Source organism: Oryx dammah, unplaced genomic scaffold (assembly GCF_014754425.2).
Source record: "Oryx dammah isolate SB20612 unplaced genomic scaffold, SCBI_Odam_1.1 HiC_scaffold_4, whole genome shotgun sequence".
Taxonomy (NCBI): Eukaryota; Metazoa; Chordata; class Mammalia; order Artiodactyla; family Bovidae; genus Oryx; species Oryx dammah.
The window spans coordinates 37,742,924-37,758,017 of NW_024070188.1; the positions used below are offsets into that span (position 1 = coordinate 37,742,924).

General features: G+C 33.9%; 1 protein-coding gene across 3 annotated transcripts in view; it reads left to right on the forward strand.

The window, feature by feature from the left end:
• Positions 1-15,094, forward strand: part of USP45 (ubiquitin specific peptidase 45) — a 58,553-nt gene that overhangs the window by 24,416 nt on the left and 19,043 nt on the right. For 2 of the 3 annotated variants that reach the window (XM_040239123.1, XM_040239124.1), the window contains exons 8-11: positions 1,904-2,034; positions 3,306-3,393; positions 12,291-12,372; positions 14,233-14,324. In XM_040239123.1, coding sequence (XP_040095057.1) covers positions 1,904-2,034; positions 3,306-3,393; positions 12,291-12,372; positions 14,233-14,324 — 393 coding nt within the window. Of the gene's footprint in view, positions 1-1,903; positions 2,035-3,305; positions 3,394-12,290; positions 12,373-14,232; positions 14,325-15,094 lie in introns of those variants that run through there. The other variant, XM_040239126.1, reaches the window with a different exon arrangement.

Below are 15,094 nucleotides of genomic sequence, written 5' to 3' on the forward strand. Positions count from 1 at the left end.
GATTACTCTTCCACTGAGAAGATCCCAGTCACCTTCTCTTGGCAGAATGAGTCACTGTGACTTCTTTTTTCACTTGTTACAGCTTTATCTTCATTTTGCTGCTGCTGCTAAGTCGCTTCAGTCGTGTCCGACTCTGTGCGACCCCATAGACAGCAGCCCACCAGGCTCCCCCATTCCTGGGATTCTCCAGGCAAGAACACTGGAGTGGGTTGCCATTTCTCCTTTTATTGAGATATTTCATCGTAGAAATACCCCCACTCTCTTACAGCATCCAACTAAGAGCAGACCTTTTCTAAAATTATTTTCCTTAATTTCTTCCCTAAACTACCCTACTGAAACACAAATCCTCCATTGGTTCTTTTCAATACCTCTGATTGAGACACTCCATGGTTCCCTGTTGTGTGTGTTCCCCCTCAAAGCAACAAGTAATGAACCCATCTTGTTCTGCTCCAAGTGTGTTCCTGGTGGTCTTGGAGGGTATTACACTAATAATTAGGATTCCAGTTAGAAATTGATTTGGAGAAGGCGATGGCACCCAACTCCAGTACTCTTGCCTGGCAAATCCCATGGACAGAGGAGCCTGGTAGGCTGCAGTCCATGGGGTCGCGAAGAGTCGGACATGACTGAGCAACTTCCCTTTCACTTTTCACTTTCATGCATTGGAGAAGGAAATGGCAACCCACTCCAGTGTTCTTGCCTGGAGAAGCCCAGGGACAGCAGAGCCTGGTGGGCTGCCGTCTATGGGGTCGCACAGAGTTGGACACGACTGAAGTGACTTAGCAGTAGCAGCAGAAATTGATTTGTCTATGTGTGTTTCAGAGGAACAAAGAGTGAAGGTATAGCTCATAATCTGGCTGTTGAAATTCTTAAAAAGGAATTCTAAAACTTCTTAGCCCAGTGTAGTAACCTTAGATTTTTCTTCCAAAGAAGCAATTTTGAAAGACACTATGGTTGTATTTTTTGTTGAAAAGTCAGTCTGTAAACTTACTGCCCTTTCATTCTCTTGAGACTTTTATGGTGGAGCCCAGTTGCCACCTTGGGAGCTAGTGAAGACTGCTTTACAAAATAATGATAGGTGTTTGAAAAGATTTCTGACTAACTGTGATCTGATGTTAGATTTAAGTATTTCACACTTGAAGCTGTGAAGTTAGTATATGGCAATCAGATATTATAGCTGATCACTGTAGGTTTATGTCATTCTAAGAGGGAGATTTTCAATCTTAGGTCTTAGTTTTTTAGGGCATAATAGTTGACCTGAGTGGTGGGACTATCAGTATAGATCACTGCTCTTTCACCACCTGTTTTCTTTGGGCCTTTGTAATCTGTATGCCTTTTCTTTATTTTCCATACCTTATTGTGGCTCAAACCACCAGTAATATGTTGAACAGAAGTGATAAATGTCTTCGTCCCCAAATTAGGGAGAAAACACTCAATACTTCATTATTATTAAGAGTATGCATAAAATAAGTACAAGGTTATGTATTTTGTGACATAATTCCCATTCCTTATTTTATTAGTAAAATATTTGGGAAGAAGAATATGGGGTTTTGCTCATAAATGTTTATGATTATTTGTGAATATGTACAGATAGCAAGTCAATGAGTAGTTTTAGGAGAGTACATGAAGGGACAGTTAAAAGCAATGAAAGATTGGTTTTTCACTCTTAAGCTAATAGTTATGTAAAGTAAAGGGCAGAGGATATGAGAATACCTATATTTTTCAAGGTAAGGCATTTAATTTCATTTTTTATATAGTTATCTTGTATATGAGGAAATAAAGCTTTTTAATGCACTTGAGATGGTTTAGTCATCATTTAAACAGTATAACTCTCTCTTAGAATTTTTAATGACATTTTATTTTAAAATTGTTTATTTCTGACAAAGAATTGATCCTGTTTTTAAAGGACCCGTTAGTGGTGGAACTTTCAAGCCCTGGACCATTGACCTCAGCCTTGTTCCTGTTTCTTCACAGCATGAAGGAGACTGAAAGAGGACCACTTTCTCCCAAAGTTCTTTTTAATCAGCTTTGTCAGAAGTGGGTGCATCTACCACCTTAATAGGAATGATCATGAGTTACGCAGCACTAATACGCTCAGCTGGGCTTCCCTGGTGGCTCTGACAGTTGAGTCTGCCTGTGATGCAGGAGGCCTGGTTCGATCGCTGGGTAGGAAGAGCTTAATATGAGTAGTTGGACACTTACTGTGACATTGCTGTTATGTCTTGGACTACCAAGAGAAAGTGACTTTCCAGGTGGCACTAGTGGTAAGGAACCCACCTGCCAATGCAGAAGACATAAGAGATGCAGGTTTGATCCCCGGGTTGGGAAGATCCCCTGGAGAAGGGAATGGCAACCCACATGAGTATTCTTGCCTGGAGAATCCCATGGACAAGAGGAGCCTGGTGGGCTATAGTCCATAGGGTCAGTGAAGAGTTGGACCTGACTGAAAGCCACTTAGCACACATGCAGAGAAGGAACTAACATTTGTTTAGTTGGAGCTGTGTTCTTTATGTAAATTATGTCTCATAATGCTCTGAAGAGGTGATTGTTTTCCCGCATTTTATGTATAAGAAAACTGAGACTGCCAGAAGTTGAGTAGCTTCCCTTGTTTCATAAGAACAAGTCAGGGTTTAAATAGATGTCTGTCCTGACTCAGAATCCCATTATAGAATTATAGAATTATATAAATTCTATATTATAGAATTATAAAATCTAAAAGTGCCGTTATAGATCATCTAGCTTAGTTTTCTTATTTTTTAAGATGAGTTTTCAGACATGCAAAGTTTAAGTAAATTTCCCAAGATACTGCCAATATGGTTAAAAACAAAACCTTTATGTGCCTAGAAAGAAACACGTCATAAAGGACCTAGCTTAGCTTTAAAGCATTCATTTATTCTTTCCTAGAAATTTGAAAAAAAAAAGTGTGTGTGTGTGTATATATATATATATATATATTCCTAGTTTTGTGATGTTCTGTGGTGTGTCATGTACCTTAAGGGTGTCCCCGAACTCTCAAGATAAAAGTTCAAAATACTGTACTGTGAAGCTTGACGCATTTATGGTACTTGATGTGTAGTCACTGCTTAATAAATGTTAGCTATATTGTTTTCAGTGTCCTGAAGATCTCATCCTCATGGGAACAGTAACCATATTTTGTGCTTCTGTTTATAGAAAAAAGAGTAAATTGAACCTTTGAATATATGAATATTGAATATATGTTATTTCAAGGTGATTTTAAATAATAGTAATATATTGTTGATATAATTACTTTATTTATTTTTCTTTCCTGTTTTGTTTTTAAATCATAGGGCCCCTGCATTTAAAAGTTTTCAACAACAGGACAGTCAGGAGCTACTTCATTATTTGCTGGATGCAGTGAGGACAGAAGAAACAAAGGTTAGATTTCTCAATGTTTATCACATATACTCTTTAAGAAGAAGGTACAAAATTGAAGGAATTTTACCAAAATTTTAATGTACAGTTGAAAGTAATTTGACTTTTTAAAAAACTATTCTGTTTATCCTCCTCCCCTTTTTTGCCCTGCCTACCACAAGATTATTTTTTTTATCATTTTACAGCTCTATTATCCTTTATTAGTTTGTATACTTTGACTATAAATAATAGAAATTAATTAAAACTAGCTTAAATAAAGAAAAAGGAATCTAATATTCCAGATAAATGGGGATATAGGACAAGAAGTTTTTCAGCAATCCAGAAAGTATTCTCCTTTTCCCCCTGGTTTCTCTGGCTCTGTAGATTTTCTTTATGCATGTCTCTGCAGACTGAGTAGCTTCTTTGCTTCCCTGTCTGAATGGTAGCTCCTAACTGCCATGGCTTGCATGTTGCAGTTCCACATGTATAAAGATGAACTGGCTGCTTGTGAATCCTAATTTTAAATTCCCAAAAGAGAGAAACCTCATTGTCCCATGTTGGATTAGAATTCACTCAGGGACTAGAGGATTGGAGTCTCAGCCTCCTGAGTCAGGGTCTGTTGAGTAAAGAAGATCTAGATAGATTTCCCAAACAGTATTTACTGTAACCCTGTCCCTTAATTTAGTGGCTGTTGGTTGACGCTAATATTAAATTAGTTATTTGCACCTTTTTTGGTGGGGTCCTATGCAAATAGTATACAGTTTTTCAGAGAAAATGCCAGACATTAAAGATGTCCAGTATACAGCACATATCCCCCACTTCCTCCTTTCGCACTTGGAGCAGACCCTGCTAATCATTTCATCGCCGTTCCACTGAGTCAGGATTCAGTCTCAGAATCATTCTCGACATAGCGCTCTGGACAGCCCCTGCCAATCCTAATTGTCGTAACAGGTGAAAACCCTGTTTCCTGTTCAAGGTGAATATATTTCTTCATCTATATGTTAATGTGCAGTAGAACAACCAGGTGCAAGTGAAATGCTGATGTGCTTGTGGTAGGTGTTTCTTTTGTTACTATGAAGGGTGGTATCTTTTCTTTTTTAATTCTGCTTTGTTGGAATTGTACATGACATTGTAGTGTTTCTTTATTCTGTATGGCCAATTTTCAGTGAAGAGACAGTCATGGTTCTAATAATTTTTCATAAGTTTTCTTAAAGGATGAGTTAGTTACCAAACAGTGTATATTATAGTTCTATCCTTAACTGGCTGTTTATAGGGTATCATATTAAACGAGTTGAATTTCCACTTCATTTTAATGGGGCTTCCCTGGTGGTTCAGATGGTAAAGCATCTGTGTGCAATGCTGGAGACCTGGGTTTGACCCCTGGGTTGGGAAAATCCCCTGGAGAAGGAAATGGCAACCCACTCCAGTACTCTTGCCTGGAAAATCCCATGAACAGAGGAGCCTGGTAGGCTACAGTCCATGGGGTCGCAATGAGTCAGACACGACTGAGCAACTTTACTTTTTACTCACCTACTGTTTAAAATCAGGTCTGTTGTCTCTGAACAGATTGTCATCTCCTCAAGGAATGGTATTCTATGTGCCTTGCACTTAGTAGGTGCTCATTTAATGTTTGTTCAATATGTTGTCTGTGTTTACTCTTTAAATGGACAATTTCATTTATGTATTCAATTGGGAAGAAAACAGTTTCTTAAATGAATAAACTAGCTAGTTTTGGGGGGGGCATTTGTACTTCTTTTGAATATGTTATAATTTGAATAAACTGTTAAATTGAAGGGTAGTTCTGCATTATGTTTTATCTGTAATTTGTTTTGAAGAAATCAGTTAAGAGTAAGTTTTGGGAACATTAGCACATCCCCCTGAGCTAATAATTCATTACATTTTCTTAGATCTAGAAACTGATACCATGAGTTTGGAGATACAAACTTAAGTGTTTCAGACTACCAAACAAATGATCTAATTCTATACAATACTGCTGATTAAACTTTAATTTAGGGACTTCCCCTGCGGTTCCATTGCAAGGATACGAGTTTGAGCCCCAGTTGGGGGATTAAGATCCCACATGCTGCACAGTGTGGCCAAAAATAAAAAAGGTTTAATGTTAATGCTTGATCATCAGTGACTAGTATAAATATACATTTTAAGTTTGCTATTTAAAATATAACCATAATTATTTCACTATTTGAAAAAGTATTGAATCTGATTTACTAATTGATATTCTTATTGAAGGGATTGATACAATAAGAATTGATATTCTTATTGAAGGGATTGATACAAGGTAGCAAAGTAGAAAGAGATGCTCTGTGTTAGGAATAGTAAATGCATTTTGACCTTCTGAGCCTACAGATGACATAGTAGTTACTTTAGGATTAATTGAAGCCATCAGTTGCTAGAATAATTTTTCTCTTTTCCCCTGAGATTTACAGGAATATGTTTACTACATAGTGGTCATGTATCATTGTAAATGGAATTAAAAGTCACCTTTTTACAATGTTTTTCTCTGTTGCTATTACAAATAAAACAATAAAATCTATCATTGTAATTTTTTTTTCTATTTTACTTTCATTGATGGCATTCTTTGTTGTAATTATTCTTTTGTCGTAATGATGCGTTGGGATTCACAGTATCTTGAAAACTCAGGCAGTACAGCAGGAAACATTAGTTTTTGAAAGCTCTTATCTTTCTTCCTCTACGTGAGGCTTTTAGATGGAGTGGCAGAATTAAAATGTCAAGTCTTGGATCTGTTCTGTCTCGTAAGCAAGGATGGTCTTGCTGGCTGTATGTACAGTGAGCACCCGGGCAGGAGCTGCATTGTCTGGCCTGGGAACTCCACAGCTGTTAATCGGGCTGCTGTTGTAGTTAGTCAGCGCATGTGTTCTTTGATTGAAGGAAGGCTACAGCGGTATGTCTGCCACCAGACTCTTCCAGTGATGGTTAAAAAACGGCTGACCTCCTTTCATCTTGTTTCACTAAAGTCTTTTTCTTATGACTATGAAGTTGAGGAATATAACTCCCTCTTGCTGAGCAGAGAGATAAAAGGGATATTTGTGGAAAAATTGTAAATTTTTTATATGTGAAATAAAGTCAAATTCACAATAAGGGCTTCTTTTATAGGCAGTCTTTTCAGCTTAGAAATATATGCTTCTTGACTTTTTTTTCCTTTTAGTTTGAGCTATTACTAAATTAATAATATTATTACATTTTTATTATCAAAGATTTATCACTTTAATCCATTATTAGGTAACATGCTTTTAAAGGTAGAATAGCTCTGCTAACTTCAATTATGTGTTTTGCATTCTTATTTTTAAAAAGAGTTTAACAAGGAGGTTTGAACTGGTTGAACCTTGATACTGTGAATTGATTAATGTGCTGCAGTTGTTAGTAGCTCTCTGACCAGTCTTTTTAAAAAATCTAAATGGTTCAAAGCACAAGTCTTAACAATGAAGGTTGTAGATGGACCTAAACCCATTTATTTTGTTCAACTTGATGAACTACCTTTTAAGTAACTTTAACAGTTTACAGCAGAGAATGTAAATTTGTGGCTAGGATACAATAAAAAAAGCAAATGTCTAATAGTTTAAAAGTTAAGAATTTAAACAGCTTCATTGTTTTTACTCTTTTAAAAAAGAGTGATATTACAGCTCACATATCAGAGTATGGTAAAGGCTCATTAAAAGTCATGTCTGAATTAGTAAAATGTTCAAATTGTAGAATAAATTTATAGACTTGTAAGTTGAATTAGAGGTCTTTAGTTGCTGGAGAGACTTTTTACAGTTATATCTATAGATGATATTTATAGGTGAACATGGGTATTTATTGGCATCTTTCATTTAAGTCCACTGAATATTTCTCTTGCATTTCTCTTACACCATTCTAATTTGCTTCTTTTAGTTCAGTGTTCTCTTTTCAAGGTAAAAAAGTCAAGTTTACCTGAGACAGTATCAAAATTATATCAATTTTCAAGTTTATTGAGTCTGAATTGGAGATTATTTCAATATTTAATAACTTCTGGGACACATATTTCAATTTCCTTCACATGTAAGTATATTTTAGGAGTGAATAACATGGTATGGATTGTTATATGTTTACTTTTATATCCTACTTTGTATATATTTAAATTTTTGAATCTTGCATTAACTTTCAAAATACACTTGAAAGAGAATAGTGAGCAGTTCTAGGAAATATAATGTGCTGATCATACTGCTAAGTCGCTTCAGTCGTATCCAACTCTGTGCGACCCCATAGGTGGCAGCCCGCCAGGCTCCTGCGTCCCTGAGATTCTCCAGGCATGAATACTGGAGTGGGTTGCCATTATAGGCTAGTTAATAAATAGAACTTACTTTCATAATTATTGGGGAGGAATATTAAAAACTAGTTATAAAACATATCATACATATGAAAGAACATGTACAAATATAGCTTAAAGCATACTATAAATACTATTAGCACTCCTCCCTATCACCACCCCCAGAGTTAAAAAATAGATTATTAGTACCATAAAAGCTACCTATTTTTTTCAAATACTTCTTCCTCAGCATAGGTAACCACTATTTTGACTTTTATCGAAATCATTCCATAGTTTTGAGAGCTACTTCTGTATGCTTAAACAATATATTGTTTAGTTTTCGAAAACTGGGTAGCAAACACAAACTTAACTGCCTTTATTGGATGGTTCCCAAAAGATGAGAGAATCTCTGGAACATAGTCTGGCTTTGGCTTCCCAATTTATAAGACCTCTTTCTGGGAAAGTCAATAGGCAAGGTCATGAATGTGTTCTGAGTCACACCTGTCAAAGTCAAGGTCAATTGATAGAGATTAAAAGAGACCAGGTTCTAGTTCTCATCCCAGAAGGTTGGAGACTGCTCCGTTTTCTGCTTCTGAGTTCATCATGGCCCACCTCATGACTCTCGGGAATAGGCCCAAGCAGAACAATTCTGGGGTGGTAATTTGTGTCCTCTCCTGATCAAGGTAGCAGAGCAGGGAGGGGAGATGTAACATTAGCAGCTCATTCCCTGTACATTCTGTTCTCAGAGAAAAACATGGTAGAATGGCAGAAGGGATCTTGGTGTCAACAATATGTCCATCTTGTAAGTCTCACTGCCCCAGTCTAGATTGATTGCCTCCCACATTAGATGTGTAAGCATCATTCTGAAATTCTTCCTAAGTGTCCTCCTGGGAATTCTCTCTGACTCTCTTACATGATGTCCCTGCTGTTGCCTGTAAACCACTTTGTTATCTTTCTTTTTTTATGTTCTCATTTGGTGGTGTGTGTGTATACATATGTATATTTTTCCTTTTGATTTTTCAAAAAGTGGCATATACTAATGCATGACCCTGTCTTTTTGAGGTAACATATTGTAGCAACTTTCCACATCAGAAGATAAAAAAGTTTCCTTTAAAAAAAAAAAAAAAACCTGTTCCTTTATAACCAATTCTAACCATTTCCTTATTGATTGTCCCTTATATGTTGTTTCCAGTGTTTTTGCCTTTATGAACAATGCTCTGATGAATAATGTATGTGTGTTATTTCACATGTCTGTAAGTATATCTGTATAAATACAGAAGTGAGCTTTCTGGGTCAAATGATACATGCATGTGTAGTTTTGATAACTGTTACCAAAGTATCCTCCATAGGCATACAGTTTTCACTCTGTCAGCAACATAACATATGGAGAGTATTTTTCCATAGCCTCACCAAAAGACTGTTGTACCAAACTTTAACATTTTTGCCAATCTGATAGGTAGAAAATGGTATCTCAGGGTAATTTTAGTGTATGTTTTTCTCTTTATGAATAAAGCCCAATATCTTTTCATTTGTTCATATTTTTTTGCCCATTTTTCTACTGGGTTTTGATCCTTTGCTGATTTCTGAAAACTTTTTGTGTACTAGAGAGGAAATATGTTACCAAGATTATCATTTGTGATATGATTTTGCCTATAATGTGGCAATACCTTTTTTTATGTAATATTAAACATTTTTTTGTTTTTGAATTTAAAAATCTTAAATTTTTTTTTTAATGTCTTCTGGATATTGAGTCTTAGTTGAAAAGGCATTTTTAATTTACTTCAAGGTTATAAAAGAATTTCCCCATGTTTTCTTCTGGTACTTTTATGATTGACCTTTATGTAAATCTTAATCTATTGAAATTTACCCTGTTCCATGATATTTTAATTTTTCCCTTTTGGCTGTCCTATAGTTACCCAAACTATATAGTATGTTTTCCCCACTAAATTGGTAGCACTCTAATTATACTAACTTTTCTTATTATTTGGGTTTTTTCTCAACTTGCCCTTGGTTGTGTTTGCTTATATATTTAAGTACTAGATTTAACCTTTCAGTTATGAAGGTTTTAATGCATGTAGTCCGTCATCTCTTACTACACTTTCCTCTCTGCCCCCAAGTTTTCATTGCTATTCTTATTTATTTTTTCCATATCTAGGTAGAACCTATCTTTCCCTTCAATCTCTCACATTAAAAAAAGAAAAAGAAAACTCTAAAATCTATATACTATTGCCATTTTCACTGGAATTATATTAAATAAATAAATTGGGTGGAAGGTGAATTGAAATGTTCATAATGATAGGACTTATCCAAGAACATGCTGTGTCTTTCCATTTGATCAAATTTTCTTTTGTATCTTTCAGTAGTGTTCCTCATTTAGATATTACACATTTGTTTAGTTTATTCCTAGTTATTTTATATTTTCAGTTGCTATTATAGTTTATTTTCTTCTATATCTTCTAACAGTTCTGTATGAAGGCGATTGACTTCATTATATTTATATATTCCCTATTAAATTCTCATCATTATAGTAACTTATTTCATTTAGTTCCTCTGGCTCTTCGAAGTAAAAAGTCATCTCATCTGCAAATAATTTTCTCTCTTTTATACTTTTATACCTCTGAGATTTATTTTTTGTCAAATACATCAGTAAAACTTTAATACAATGTTAAATAGTAGTAGTTAATGGGGGTATTGAGGGATTTGATCTTATTTTTTCTCAGTGTATATGATGGCTTATATTAATTAATGTTATTAGATTTCCCTAATATCCTTGTATTACTAGAATAAAAGCCTCTTGGTCATACTATAATCTTTTTTTTTTTTTATTGTGCAGCTAGCTATATTCTGTTGCTGATATTTTATTTAGAATTTTTTTAGGTGATAGTATATCTGTGTGTACACTCTTGTCAGCTTTTGGTACCAATATTATGCTTCATGAAGATAATTTGATAGCTTCCCCTTTTCTGTGCCCTGGGACATAGCTTTACTGGAGTCTTCTGTGAAATTATTAGGTCCTGGAGGTTTGTGTAGGGAATATGTAATTCAGTGACTTTAATGGCATTTTTTTTCTTCCTTGAAAGCTGGAAAATTTTGTAATTTTTTGGAAAATAATCTGTTTTTTTTTAAGTTTCAAATATAATTACCTAAAGAGTTGGGCAAAGTGGTCTCTCATGATTATTTGCAGTATCTTTCATTTAGGTGGTGATTCTCCATCTTTATTATATGTGATGTTATGCTTTTCATGCTTATGTTTTTTTTCACGCTTGTCTTGATTTAGATTAGTTGGTGGGTTTATTTATCCTTGCTGCCCAGAAAATCAGCTTTTGATTCATTTATTTATTCTCTTCAATTTCTACTTTTATCCTCTTAACTCTTTCCTTATACTTGTGTTCAGTTAGATGTCCTTTTCTAAATGTATGTTAGCTGCTTAATTTGTTTTTAATTCTTTTCAATCAATTTACATATATAAAGCTGTTCTGAAGAGTGAAAAGTATCTTGGATTCTGACATCTAGAGTTTTCTTACTCTCTGAGAAGATTGCAATTCTGTTTAATTTCTCTTTGACATAATTTTTTAGCAAAAGATTTATGTATCATTTTCATATCAAGAAATCTAAGTCAAACAATGGTTTCACATATATGAAAACCTTACTTTGCTTACTACCTTTCCCCTCACCCCACTGTTAAAATGTGAATTAGAGAAGATTAAATTTATCCACTAAGAGGGCCACAATTAGTGTAAAAGATAATTTATTGGCTTAAATAAATCTTTATTTTTGGAATATATTTAGTTTTATTCTGAGAGTTTTTCGTGAGGTTAGATCTTTTCTAAACCGTAAGAGGTGTAGAACCATAAGCCTTATCATTTACTAAGAGCTGCTGATGACTTGAACACATGATTTTCATTGACAACTAAATTCAAATAAAATAACAAGTTCTGGAGTTGTCTTCTTCTTGTCGACAATATTCTGGACTTTAGTCATATATATATATATATGTTTATACATATGTGTGTATATATGTATGTAAAATAATCTATATGGAGGTCATAGTGACCAGTTTAATACCTTCTTATGTATTACGACTTTCTTCGTAGATAAGAAATTTCATATGGTCTACTTGTTACTTTTTGTCCTGATTCAGGAGTAAATCATCTTAGGGATAGAGTTGAGGAGAGGAAGGGAGGAAGCAAGAGATGGGGAGAGATGGGGGATAGAAGAAAAAAGGAGAACTTATTCTAAACCTGTAAAAAAAAATGGGACTAGATTGCTTGCATTTTGTTGACTGTGAAAAATACTTTAAACACAAGAGAGAACTTGTATGTAGGAACCTTGACTTATTTGGGGGAGAATCTGGCAACACAGAATTATTCATGCATGGAGTTTTAGAACTGGAGTAAAGGATACATTTAACTTTCTAAAAATTCAGTCATTTTAATTTACAGACTAGGGAACTGAGATCCAGTGTATGTTGCTGTTTGAAAATCTTCTTGTTAAAAGGATGAAGCTTGAATCAGTTGTCACTGAAACCAGATTCTAGTCACAGGAACACAGAATAATGCTTTGAAAGGATACATTCTAGTATAGATTCTTAAGAAATTCTTATTGCTTTGTTTTATAGCGAATACAAGCTGGCATACTAAAAGCATTCAACAACCCAACTACTAAAACTGCTGATGATGAAACTAGAAAAAAAGTCAAAGGTATGTTGACAGTTTCACTGTTAAGAGTTTTTTCTAGAAGAAAATATTGTAAGTTTCTTTTTAGCGGGGAAGTGGGAGAGGAACTGAACATTATGTGAACTAATTCTCTGAAGTGATGAGAATTTACTTATTCCTGTGGTGGCAAGATAGTCTAATGGGTCATAGAAAGAATATGTTAGAATCTATGTGAATTAAAAAAAAAAAATAATATCAAATATACAGTTTGACTGATGCACTTAAGAGAAGTATCCTGTGGGAGATTTGAAAGGTTGTTGAAAGTAGCAACCTCCCTTGGAAGTTCACTTTTATCATACTGTGTCATTTTTCGATAGTGGATTTATGGATATTGGCTAGTCTTAGCTAGACAAAATGCTTCAGTGTTCCAGAGATTCCTTCAAGGAAATCATTATTTAAGAGGATACTGTTAAGTCAAGCATACATGTCTACTCCTAGTGTTGACTCTTCATCAGCCAAAATATGAGGCAGAAACAATGATTAACTCTGATCAAAGCTGATCATTTATAATGATCAGTATTTAAATGTAGGTTTATATCCCATTTATTAACAATTTATTGTGTCCTATAAATATATTCTTCCTTGCAGTAGTAATCATTTTTAGAAAATGTTTAAAAATATTATTTCTTACTTTATTTATTCTCTTTTCTAATTCTGTTTTTATAGCATTATATATAAAGTGTGTCTATATGAACAAATATAAATACATTAAGCTTGTATATAACAAAACTTTATGTGCAGTTGAAGGTTCAAGATTTAAAAAAATAATAGGTTCTTGGGTATGCTCTGTTCTTTTGTTTTGAGATAGTGCCATCTAGTGCATGTTTAGAATAACTGTTCGTTTTTTCTTTCACTCCTTTTCAGTTTTGTAATCTGACTTATTTTCAATCCCTTGTATAGTTTTCCTTAATGAAACATTTTAGTCAAACATAACTTCTAAATAGTTACCATCATAATTAATAGGTATTTCTTGATATGTCCAGATAAAAATTGCTCTGTCATTCAGTGCTTCAAGTAATGTTTTAAAATGATTTAAATTGTTTGCATGAAATTTGAGGATAGAGAGCCAAAAAGGGTGGAAGAGAAATTTGAAAGAGGAGTGAATAGGTTTAAAAAAAATTTTTTTTAATATATTTTCCCCTGTGGTTTACTGTGAGAAATTTCAAACTTCCATTAGAATAGTGTGAAGCCCATGTGCCTGTGTGCCCATAATCATGCTTAAATTACACTTGATTCATGTTTCATCTGTTCTCCCCCAACTTCATATTATTTTGAATCAAAGCATAGGCATAATTTTCTTTTATTTATAAATATATAAATATGTAATATATAATATATAAATAGAGATAGAATGATTTTAGCATTTTTATGTAACAGGAGTTAAATATATAGCTAAGTTATTAATTTCCATGTTAGTTCTTTATGCTTTGCAGGGTTTACTTGTCTTTCACTACTCTGTTGTTTCCACAGTTAGGGTCCTGGCATTTGTAGCCCTAAATCTTAATCTCTTTTCCCATCCCTCTGTCTACCTCTAGGTTAGGCACAGAGGCTTTTTAAAGGGTTTAGTGGGAGCAGTTGAGTGTGGTATAAACAGTAGTGATTACTCTACTTATTTTACTTCTTAAAGTTTAAGAACAATCAGTTTGTTATTTGAGACTGCAGTAGTTAATAGTCACATTTTCTCTATAGAATTGTAAAGAAAATTATAACATCATATAGTAAAATATATTATTAAATATGGTCCCAGATTATTCAGATTTCTTTTGATTCAATAGAAAAAAAGCCTGTTACATTGTTAGGTTGATGGTTGATATGTTTTTTGCATTAAAAGTATTATTTTTACAGCATATGGAAGAGAAGGTGTGAAAATGAACTTCATAGATCGTATCTTTATTGGTGAATTAACTAGCACGGTCATGTGTGAAGAATGTTCAAATGTAGGTACTTTGGAATTCTCTTCAACACGGACTAGATTAGTCACATTGTTTTATTGTTTTCTTTCACATGTAATCATCATCAGTCATTTTTATTTGTGACAGATGACTACATAGTAGTTTTTGAAAGTCTTTAAAAAATATATCCTTCACTGCTAGAAAATAAACATAACGTATAATTTTTTTAAGTAAATGTTATCTAAATTTTCCTCTTGACACACCTGTGAAGTTCATTTAGCCTATTTTAGTATGGTCCTATGTGCTAGCTAGTCATTTGGGTTGAAAATGAAAGAGAAACTCCTGTGAAGAGAGTAACTACGTTAATATCATTATGCATTGCCCTAAATTGTAATCCCAATAGAAATAATTCAATGTAGTGACATAATTTAGACTGATCTTCTTTAAAAGTTTACATTTATATGACTTGTTCAATTTTTTCTTAAAAAGCAGACTTGACTTATCTTTGAATTTAGTGATAATTTCATTTTGAATGCCATCTGCACTGTAACAGCTTCTTAAGGACTGTATAAATTTTTACAGGTTTTTCAATTGCTTGGTAAGGAATATTTCTCGAACTGTATGGCATATAATAGGTTTAAACTTCTATTAGATTTTAATCATAAAAGAGAGTTTTTATATCTGTCTTCTTATCCCAGATTGTAGAGTATCTTCCCTCTTTAATCTTATAAAATCAGGATTATATATTGTATCTCCTTCAAGCCTATCATAGTGAAGCACAGAATGTGTTATCCTGATATTACGGTTGACCCTTG